General features: G+C 41.5%; 1 protein-coding gene across 2 annotated transcripts in view; it reads left to right on the top strand.

The window, feature by feature from the left end:
* ap2b1 (adaptor related protein complex 2 subunit beta 1) overlaps nt 1-12,092 on the top strand; it is a 280,263-nt gene that overhangs the window by 24,786 nt on the left and 243,385 nt on the right. For both annotated transcript variants that reach the window (XM_048557271.2, XM_048557272.2), the window contains exons 4-5: nt 4,340-4,475; nt 6,421-6,666. In XM_048557271.2, coding sequence (XP_048413228.1) covers nt 4,340-4,475; nt 6,421-6,666 — 382 coding nt within the window. The remainder of the gene's footprint in view (nt 1-4,339; nt 4,476-6,420; nt 6,667-12,092) is intronic.

Below are 12,092 nucleotides of genomic sequence, written 5' to 3' on the forward strand. Positions count from 1 at the left end.
TTTGCATCCTCACTCTCCACTGGAGTCGTACCTGAGGACTGGAGAGAGGCAAATGTAATTCCTCTCTTCAAGAAAGGAAATAGGGAAATCCCCGGCAATTATAGACCGGTAAGTCTCACGTCTGTCGTCTGCAAGGTGTTAGAAAGGATTCTGAGGGATAAGATTTATGACCATTGTGATTGGTTGAATCTGAAAAGTAAAATAGGAATGTTCTTTATCTCAAGTGAAGTAGTTTGAATATTCATTGGGGGAATGAGAGTGCTTCTGGCATATATTTCCATGCCACAGTGGTCTTGAAGGTGATGAGGTCCCATTTTTGACTTCCTGTCAGGTAACCTGAAGCTTTTGCAGCATGCAGCAAATTTGCAATTACATTGGTAGCACTAGCAGTACAGTTTGCCAAGTTATTGTTCAGCAACCATGACTAGTGGCTCATGATAGGATAATTCTATTGGGTTGACTCCAGCTGCTAGTGAAAAGTTACATACAAACATATGTGTGAATTAAGAACAAAAGTAGACCATTTGGCCTCTCAGGCCTCCTTTGCCATTTGATCATAAAGTCATGCAGCACAGAAACAGACCCTTCGGTCTAAGTATTCCTTGATCACGGCTGATCTGATTTGTCTATCTATTGCTCGCTCCCTCTGTCTTCCCCTCCCCCACTCTCCTCTCCTCCTCCTCGCCCCTCCCCACCGTGCATCTGTGGTTACTGAGGCTGGTCTCCAGTAGCCAGCAAACCTCAAGCTTATAGGTGCTGCTTGGAACATGTGGGAGCGATGAGGATAACAATCTGATACAAGTGACTACAATGCTGCAGTTACCGAAGCTTTGGCATGGACTAGTTGGACCAAAGTGCCTGTTTCGGTGGTGTATGACAAAGATACAAACCTGTTAACATGAAAATATTCACTTACCTTAAAATAGAACTGGAGATTTGAGGCACCTATTTCTGAATGTAATTAACTCCCATATTTTTTGCTCATTACTACTCATCACTTTCCATTGGAGAGGTAACCAAACTTAGACAAATACTAATGCAACCATTTCCCAGCAGATGAGTACTTTGATGTTCTTTTCATACTTTGAATCTTTAACCTGCTGATCTTGAAGGGAGTGGGAACTTATTAAGCAAATTAATGTAATATAATTATCTGAATATGGCGGCAGATCCAGCGAACCATCAGACAATGCGAAATGCAAGACAGCATTCAAATAATATTTTTTTCTTTTCTATTCCTAAATGGCTTCAGCATGATGGTTGCCACAGTTTAATTTATTCCATACTGTCCTTTTCTGAAATTAGATCAATATTTTCCTTTTAAGAACATGTCTGTTATGAGCTGAGAGCTCAATTCTTACCCTGCCGTGCAAAATCATCAAATCCAAGTTTGTGAATCAATCATGGTGCTAATATATTGTTTATTGAAAGATATTTGAAGAGGCTGTTCTGCTTTCAGTTTAGAAGATGAGAATATTTCCATGTCAAACCTCTTGTGCAGGTTAACGTACTGCTCATGTTTATCAACAAATAGGACGATTTACCAGAGCAGAAAAGCAAACAAAATCAGTAGGAAATAAAAGCAGTATGGGATATCAGGTGACCATAAGAGCGAGGAAAAGAATTAGGCAATTCAGCCCAACATGTCTGCTCCACCATTTGATCATGGCTAACAGGTTTCTCCTACCTTGTCCCTGTAACCTCCGATCCCCTTACTAATCAAGGACCTATATATCTCTGTCATAAAGACTTTGAATGACTTGGCCTCCACAAACATCTGTGGCAGTGAGTTCCACTTTTAACCACTCTATGGCTGAAGAAATTCCTCCTCCTCTCAGTTCTAGAGGGTCATCCTCTCTTATGCTGCGCCTGTGGGTCCTCAACTCTCCTACTAGTGGAAATGTCTTTATAACTACTCTTTCCAGACCCCTCTATATTCTAAATTTCAATCTGACTCCCCTCATCCTTCTAAATTTCAAGTACAGACACAGAATCCTCAACTGCTCCTTGTATAACAAGCCCTTAATCTCTGGGATTATTCTTGTGAACCTCTTCTGGACCGTCTCCAACACTAGCACATCCTCCCTTCGGTTTGGGGCCAAAATCTGCTTTCAGTGTTCTGAATACGGTTTGACCAGAGCCTTACATAGCCTCAGCAGCACTCCATACATTGGTATTTGAGTCCTGTCAGAATGAATATTAACTGTACACTTGCCTTCCTAACTGAACTGCCAACTAAGCCCATTGTGTTCAATCTGCCACTTCTTTGCCCACCCTCTTAGCCTGTCCAAGTCCTTCTGCAGCCTCCCTGCCTCCTCATCCCTACCTGTCCCTCCTCTATTTTTGTGTCATCTGGAAATTTAACATCATTGCCCTGAATTTCTTCATCCAGATATTATCGAATAACGTACATAGTTGTGATCTCAACACAGTCACGTGCAGTCGCCAAATCCTGTCCTGGAAAAAACCACTTTTATGCCCACACTCTACCTTCTGCCTGTCAGCCATTCACCTGTCTGTGCCAGTCCCTTGTCCCAAGACCATGTGCTTTTATAGCAACTTGCATTGCGCTATCTTTTCTCAGACCTTCTGGAAATTCAAATACATGGTGTCCACAGGCTCTCTTTTGTCTAACTTGTTTCCTCTTCAAAGAATTAGGCATGATCCCACCCTTGACAAAGCTGTGCTGACTCAACCATCTTTTATCATCAACTTGCACTTACTCCGCAATCTCATCCTTAGTAATGAACTCTGTAATCTCACCAACGAGCCTATAATTCCCTGTGTTCTGCCTCTCTCCCTTCTTGAATGGGGTGTTCCATTAGCCATTTTCCAGTTCTCTGGGGCACCCCCCTCACTCCAATGATTCCTGAAAGCTCACTACCGATTCCTCCATAACCCCCTTCAGAATCCTTGGGTTTGGTCCGTCTGGTCTGGCTACCTTTAGACCTTTCAGCTTCCCCAGCACCTACACCTTGGTGATGTCCACAGAGCTTGTAGATCAGAGTTCAGAAGTCTGTACCGAGTAACTCAACACCTGACTCCCTGAAAACCTATCCACCATCGGTAAGACTCACATCAGGAATGTGATGGAATTCTTTCCACTTGCCTGGATAAGTGCCAGTCCATCGACACTCGAGACCTTTGGCGCCATCCAAGTCAAAGCAGCATGCATCCTACCCACCACCTTCATACAGTCCCTCCACCGGGTTGCAGCAGCAAGTGTTTTTATCTTGGTACCATCGACATGATGCACTGTAGCAACTTAGCAAGGTTTCATCATCAATACCTTCCAAATGTGTGAGCTCCACCTAAGATGGAAAGAACAGCAGATATATGGGAGCACGAATGCAAGCAGTTTGCCTCTGAGCCCCCACACCATCCTGCCTTGGACCCTCATCACTGCTGCTTTGTTGCTGAGTGAAGATACTGGAAACCTTTTCTGGCACCAGTGTGGATGTACCTATCACCTCTCTTCCACGCACACACAAGCACACGCCTCAACCACAACTAGAGACAGGCAATACATGCTGACCTAGCAAGTGATGAACTCGAAATGTATTTGGTATTCAATCAATAATATATAATGTTTATGCATCTTCCAAATTGTATGTAATTACAATACACAAGGGTATTAATCCCTAATCCAGGGCTGCCCAAGGTGCTGATTCTGAAATGTTAGATTTGCAAGGTTCAAGGCAACAGTGGCTCCAACTGAGTGATACAGCTGTGAACAGGAATCTAACCAAGTTTCACGTTCTTTTTCGCTTAAAATCCTACAACCTAAGCCACACCCTGATGGCATGCTTCCTTTCTCCAAATACTCCCCCAGCTCTGAGGCAGCTCGTAAAGCTGTCATGACTTTTGTTCAACAAACAAAGGAATTCTTAGCAAAATATAGTTTCCAAGAATCTATAGGAAAGATGCTGAGCACGAAGGAGATTCCACCTTTAAAGCTGAAACAAGTTCTTTGAAGATTTATATCAGTCAATGAATGATGAACCACCACATCAATCCTAAATCAATTTCACAATGTTGCCTCATTAACAGTACTGGTGTACAGACTGCAAACTCCTGTATCCTCACAAATTGATAGAACCAAGTCTGACACATTCGATTGGAAGAAATATATTTGACACAGTTGCATTATTCAGGCGATGGTAAGGGCTGTTCATATTGCAGCATAGTTCTGTCCTCCATGATTCACGTCGAACTTTTATAACCACCTTCCAGCTGGACAGGATCTGAATAACTTAACTATTTAAGAATGATTATGGCATGGAGAAGCCACCGTTTTTATTAAGAGGAACTAATGAATCTTATGTTATTTATTGTGTAGTTCACTGTTTCCAGATGTGGTGAACTGCATGCAGACAGACAACCTGGAGTTGAAGAAGCTGGTTTATCTTTACCTCATGAATTACGCCAAGAATCAGCCTGACATGGCCATCATGGCTGTCAACAGCTTTGTCAAGGTACAGTAACAGAAAGTTGATAAATCCCTTAAATCATTGGATTTCCCAGAGTTGTTCAGAGTCGTACATATCAAAACACCCTCTGCCCGATTTCTGCTGTGAACGAGGATGAAGAGCTGAAGTTGAGTCCAGCACCCTTGGATTATGGGGTAGATCAGCAATTCACTGTTTTTGTGTTATGTAACTGCCAAAAATGACTCCTGTTGGAAACTGATTGATTGGGTTGGCACTTCCACAACAAAACAGATTCCTGATTCCTCCTACATCATCTTAATTGTAAAGAAAGGCCAATTGACAAAAAAGGGTGGTTGATGCCTGAAAAATACATACTAGTGAGTTGGTTTCAGGGCAAAGATAGTCTTTGTGAAATGTAAAAAATTATGTTTTGGAAGTAGTGATTAAAACAGTTTCGTACTGAGAACAGTTTGGACTTATTGAGACACTGGTTTGATAACGTATTTTAGTGTCACTATATTCCTGCTTCTTCATATGAACAAGTCTTGATAATTAATGTTCTTACTGTAATTTGATCAGTACGGATAAATTGCATGAAATCTATGCTGTTCTTTCCTGTGCCCCCCAATTAAATATCACTAATTTCCCGAGAGCCCCATCAGTGATTATCTCAGCATGTTTTATTCTATGCCTTATAACTGCACTTGCGAGATTGGGATAAAGCCACTAATGAAGGAGAGCAAGTTTCCTGATCTGGCCTGAACTACTGTAGTACCTTTACATGAAAACAAAGCTCAGGGGACAGATTTCATAGCTTATCAGAGCTGAGACTGAAGGCAGCAAGGTGAACAGGTCCCCCTAAGTAATTAGTTATATACAGCAATTGTAATTGCATCTCAATCTTTAAAGCATCATTAGGATATTTGAATTGTAATTTGTCTTCAATTTTCAAACTATCCAGTAGCCATAAGGACACAAAATATTGTTACTGATCTGACCAAGAGGAGTCTATCAGCAAACATGTTTTGGATTAAGGAATGAGAAATATGAGGAGCCACTTAGGATTTGTCATAAGAAACTTGCTATCTAATTTAATGGCAGGCTTTGAACTACCCTGCATGAGTAGTCCTTGCTGAATTGGTTCAGGTCAAACCCAAGTGCTCAGGAAGTGGATGATGTTGGGTCATGCCAGACATTGGGATATTGTCTCTGGGAATCAGAATCAAATTAGTTAGAGTTGTACAGCACAGAAACAGACTGTCCAGTCCAATTCTCCTGTGCTGATTAGATATCCGAAATTCATCTCATCCCATTTGTAAACATTTGGCCCATATCCCCTTCAACCCTTCCAATTCATGTACCCATCCAGATGCCTTTTAAATGTTCTAATTGTACCAGCCTCCACCACTTCCTCTGGCAGCTCAGTACATACATGCAGCACCCTCTGTGAGAAAACATTGTCCTGCAGGTCCCTTGTATATCTTTCCCCTCTCATCTTAAACCAATGTCCTCTATTTTTGGGCTCCCCTACCCTGGGAAAAATAATCAAACCAAATTGATCAAATCTTTATTAGAAGCTAATTCTACTCTGATTTGTAGAGTTTGAATGTATAATGAGTTTACACAGTTTCAAACTAATTCTTTGTTAAGTTGGGTTTTCTGTGGTCTTGCCCTTAGCAATCAGTTGACAATTGCAGTCTGCCTACAAGGTAGGTGATAGGAGCTGTGGTATAAAGTCATAGACATGTAATAGTGTTTTATTGATGCTTTGAGGGTGGAACTTCACATTGCTGATTGTTCCAGTATAACAACTTCTGAAGCCTGGTTGACAGCACTAAAATCAAAATGTCTCGTTTCTCTTGTGTATGCAATGCAACAACAAAACTCTTTGGCAATTTTAACCAAATATCTCCAGGTCTAAAATCAGATGAGTATATGAACGTTGGCATTTCTTTTCATTGTAATATCTAAAATGATTTCATTCCCACAGGATTGTGAAGATCCTAACCCCTTGATTAGAGCCCTGGCAGTCCGTACAATGGGCTGCATACGTGTGGATAAAATAACAGAGTATCTTTGTGAGCCTCTCCGTAAGTGTTTGAAAGATGAAGATCCGTATGTTCGGAAAACAGCTGCTGTCTGTGTAGCCAAACTGCACGATATCAATGCTCAGATGGTAGAGGATCAAGGCTTCCTGGATTCACTGCGAGACCTAATTGCTGACTCAAACCCCATGGTATGGCACTTACTGCTATTTTTTAACACGTGTTTTGTGGTTTGACTTGTGCTGCATCTTTTTCCTATGCATTGAAACATGGCTGAGATTAACCATCCGCTAAAGCCTGATTGTAGTGGACCTACTGATGCCGCATAGAAAGCCAAAGTCTTGTTTGCTGTACACCTTACTAACTTAGCTTCCTTTACGAAATGAGTTTAGGTGGTTTTGCATGTGGACGTAGATGGCCTACTTCAATTTATAAACTGCAAATGCAAATAAAAAGGTGTGAGTTTTAGCCACAAGTGTGTTTTTCAAGTTCCTGATCTTAGGGTGGGCTGTTATCATAAAACGTAGCAGGACTCATAAGGTACAGTATGTACAGATTCCATGAACAAAGAAATTATACTGCAGCAGGAGCCCATTCATCTCACTGTAATTTTGCTGGTGTCCTTAAACTGGGAGTGTCTACTTTTATTTCATTTCCCTGCCTATGCTTTTTCTGATGCTTGTCCATTTTCATTTTAAATTATATCATGATCTTCGAAATACAAGCTGCTTGTTGTAAAGTAGTCCAATGACTTTGCATAACTGTGACTTGCTTCCCCTCTCCTACCAGAGATGATCAAGGCTCCATCTTGTTCTGTCAATTTCTGTTCCATCAATTATGCCTCAAAGCCCTTGGTTCATTTTAAAAAGTTATTGGATCCTGCTTTAATCTTGTACCGAAAATGATCCTACTTAATAAAAAAACAGATCTAGTGAGAGAAACAGTGTTGATGTTTGGAACTGAAAAGAGGCAAAAATATGATTTTAATGAAAAGGTGGAGAAACAAGTTCAAAAGAAAAGGTCTGAACATGTTAGCAGGTGTTTCAAAATTAAGGGTCCACCTTTTAGGACTGAGATGAAGTGAATTCTTTTCTTTTGAGGTAGCATAAACTGCAGTTGCTAGAAGTCAGAGTCAATTTCATGTGTAGCTGGAGGAACACAACAGATCAGGCAGCATCAGAGGAGCAGGAAAGTTGACATTTTGGGGCGGCATCCTTCATCAGGACTCTAAGGGGTCCTGACCCAAAATGTTCTTTGATGCTGCCTGACTGGCTGTGTTCCTCCAGTTCCACACTGTATTGACCCTTTCTTTTTTTCTGAGGGTTGCATGTCTTTGGAACTCCTACCTCATGTAAAGGGGAAGGCTGATTGATTCCCTTACCTGAAGGGGATCGAAGGTCCTTGAAGATGGGTGGGAATGTGGAATTTGGAACACAAACAGATCAGCAATGATCATGATGGTGGAGCAGGCTTGAAGGGCTGAGTGGCCTAATTTTCCTAATAACGGTATCATGAAATAAAGGCAAAGTGAGTGGCAATGGCTGTATTGATTAAACTAGGCATTGGTCCAGGGAAGATGTTAATCCACATTTTTCCCAAAATGATGAAACTTATCCTTAATACAATTGTCATGAGTCTTCACTTTCAATATTCTTGGTATAATATGATGCCAAAACCTTGATGCAACGTAGTAGTGATGACATAACCAATGTGTTTTTCACATCGTTTCCTTGCTTTTGTATCCAGCATGCTAGTTATAAAGTTTGGGCTGCAATGACTTTTTCTCTCCCATCTTTAAATATCTATGTAGCTGCCTTCTTGACTTTGTCCATTTCTCCACTGTCCTAAAAGTTCAGGCCATCTATATTTTTACTGTTCTTTTACCTCCCAGATGTACTGCTTCAGAGTTCTCAACATTGAACTGCATCTGCCATGTATTTGTCACTCTACTAACATCATTTTAGGCAATACAACACACAACAGGCCACTCAGCTGAATGAACCTTTAGAGACAGACACAGTTAATTCCTAAGTCTATTCCCCTCAAATCCCCCATAGCTGGGTAATATTTTCTTTTGGACTAAGTGCACCATCTGCTTCGAGAGAGTAATTATGTGATTTGCTTCCAATTCAACCACTTCTTATGCTGTTGCTGAGTTTCCTTCATCAGCAAGTGTCTTTCTAAATGTTAAATCTGAGATACTACAGGAAGTGGTGTGCACAGCCCGGACTGTCACGGAATTCCATCCATGGAACAATTTACGCAACTCGTTGCCGTGCAAAGGCTGCCAACGTCAGCAAAAGACCCATCGCACCCTGGTAATGATCCCCTATAACCTTCAGGCAGAATACACAGAAGTTTGAAGACCTTTAACAGCAGGTTCAAGAAACACAACTTCCCAGCTGTTATTAGGTTGATGAATGGACTGTCTCCCCTGGCCCTGTACAATGTAACCTATATGCCTGTATCTAAGTTGTTTTTTTAAAACCTTTGATCCGTACATCGTTCTTTACTATGATCTGCCTGAAGTGCTCTTAAACAAAACTTTTCACTGGACTTCAGTACATTTGACAATAACTCAATCAATCTTGTAAAGTTAATGAGAACAGGTAGACAGGATGGTGTAGAAGGCATTTGGCAAGCTTGGCATCATCGGCCACAGCATGAGTACAGGAGTTGGGATGTCTTGTTATGGCTGTACAAGACATTGGTAAGGTTACATTTAGAGTACTGCATACAGTTATGGTTGGCTGCTATAGGAAGCAGTTTTAAACCGGAAAGAGTGCCGATAAGATTTAAGAGAATATTACCAAGACTGGAATGTTTGAGTTATAAGGGTAGGCTGGGACTTTACTCCTTGCAGCATAGAAGGCTGAGGGGTGAACCTATAGAGATTTATAATTCATGATAGGCATTGATAAGGTGAATAGCAAGGGTCTTTTCCTCTAGGATAGGGGATGAGTGACAACATTTTTACAGAGAATGTTCATGTGTAGAACCAACTGCCAGAAAAAGTGGTGGATTCAGGTACAGCGACAACATTTAAAAGTACAATAAGTATGTGAATCGGCAAGGTTTGTAAGGTTATGGGCTGAACACAGACAAGTGGGATGAATTTTGTTTGGGAACACGGTTGGCATGGAATGGACTGAAGGATCTGTTTCTGTGCTGTATGACTCTATAACCCTACCCTTGTCTGCAATGAGTGTAATTGCTCTCATTTCTATTCTTGAATGAGTTGCCTCTCACTGTAGATTTCTTCATCTGAATCTTGGGTTCTTCATTCCCTGCTTGTCTCCTTTTCATGACTAATAACCATGTTCTGTTGTGTTAATGGCCTTGTTGACCAGGCTGAAGATGAATAAGATCTTCAAGAATATTCGCTGGGATGCACCATGGCTACATGTAGTCCTTGCTTATGCACATGTAGATGCTCACAGTCAGAATACCATTATTCCACTCTTTAGTTCAGGCTGGCATGGAAGTATGATGTTTTGCTGACTTTGTTCAGACCAGCTAATTCAGAGACCAAGGATTAATCTTGGTACTTTGCTGACTTCTATGGATTCATCATTTAAAAGGCATCTGAAGGGTATATGCATTGGAAGGATTTAGCGGTATATGGGCTAAATGCTGGTAAATGGGACTGGATTAAGTTAGGATATCTGGTTGGCATGGTCAAGGGTGTATTCCCCTGCTGTACATCTCTGTGAATCTATGACCATGCGAGGTAGTATTGACCCCTCTGGGTGACCAGGAAAGTTTCCTGATTCTTCACTGGATCCTTCTGGATGACTGGGAATGTTCCATAGTGACTGGTGACTAGTGACCTTAAGCACATCTTCCTGGGAAGATAGAACGGTTAAGGTTTTACAGCATCTTACTGCAGTCACGAGACATGCAGTTTGGACCTAGAGGTGTTTGTTTTTTTATTTGTTTACAGAATTAGATTTTCATGAGTCTTGGGAGGAGGCATAATTATTTCATGGCTAGATGACACATTGCACAGAAAAGTCTTGCAAATTTCAGAGTTCCTATAATTAGTCACTTTGGTTCAACACAGGAAGTTGACCTGCGTGTTAATATTGACAGCCGTTAATTTCCTGTGCTGCAGTTGATAAAGATGCCAATTTGCTCAACACAGATGGAAGCAATTTTGCCCATTGAATTGTACCTTCTCTTTTGAATGAAGTATTCAGTTAATTCTATTCGACTCTCTTTCTTGAATAGATCAGTTTTTTTTTTCCTTTTCAATGCAAAGTTCTCTATTCTTTTGCTGTGTTTTACTTCCTGCTGTCCTCTTGGCAAAAGCAATTGTTCTGCAGGCTGATTTCCTGTCTCATGACTTGTATATACATTGACCTTGAGTGATGGCCAGAAACCACGTGTTTGAAGGCATTGGCCTGTAATTTGCCTGAGAAAGGACATTAGTCACTATCAGCATTCACTGCTACTCCTCCCATGAAACTAACGGTAACTTCTGGAGTCTGCACTTGAGCAGTTAAATGAGGAAGTTCGTGCATTGCTGTCAATGATTGTATACATCACTGCAAACGTGCTGAACATGTTTTCAAAGAACATAGAGGAATACAGCACAGAACAGGCCCTTCGCCCCTCCAAGCTAATGCTGACACATTTTGCCCTTCCATACTAAAAACTGTCTTTGCTTACAGGATCTGTATCCCTCCATTCCACGCTTATTCATGAAGATTCCTCCAGGTGCTTCTTGAATTCCAGTTGAATTACAATTTTAACCTCACTGCAAAGCCTCTTCCAGGGATGCCTAACCTGAAGAAGTTACCCTCCTCCCTCCGGAGCTCACTGATGAAGGGTCTAGGCCTGAAACGTCAGCTTTTGTGCTCCTGAGATGCTGCTTGGCCTGCTGTGTTCATCCAGCTTCACACTTTATTATCTTGAATTGTGTCTGCCTCCACCACCACTTCTGGAGTTTTGTTGTAGGCATTCACCACCCTTTGTGTGAAAAATGTGCCTCTCGCAACTCTTTTAAACATCCCTCCCACCCCTCACATTATGAACATATCCTCTAGTAATTAACCCTTTCACCCTGTTGTTGGACATGTGGTGGACCTCTTGAATTTGTGCGAGATTCACAGTAACTTGAGGAAAGGGGAAGTCCATGCCAAAAAATGACTTGCTTCGAGTTCAGAGATGAGTGCTGCTCTTTTGTCATTGCCCACAAAATCGGGTCCTTTGTATGTGTCAGTCACATTGACAGCCTCTACAGTGTTCATCTTAATGCAGGGACTTTGTGTTAAAGTTCTTACCTGCTGACATAATGAGTTAATGGATGCAAAGACCGTTCAATCAGGTAGCCTTGGCATAAGCTTTGAGGGCGATGGTCATGTTGAATGAGCAGTGCACAGGCTATTGATTGGCACGCTCTCAACAAAACATGTAGTCTGTGTCAAATGTTTTAGCGGGTGAATGTTTTTATCAGCTCCACTTTGGTATCTTTTGGGCAACAGGTCTGTGAGCCGACGGATTGCCAGTTCCAGTGCTGGCTCATTTGTGGCTGGACTGATGGGGATATACATTGCTGAAGAATGTAAGGATTTTTGGGGTAAGAGGCAGAGTTCATTCAAAATCCAGCAGGGAT

The sequence above is a fragment of the Stegostoma tigrinum genome, chromosome 27 (genome assembly GCF_030684315.1).
Source record: "Stegostoma tigrinum isolate sSteTig4 chromosome 27, sSteTig4.hap1, whole genome shotgun sequence".
NCBI lineage: Eukaryota > Metazoa > Chordata > Chondrichthyes > Orectolobiformes > Stegostomatidae > Stegostoma > Stegostoma tigrinum.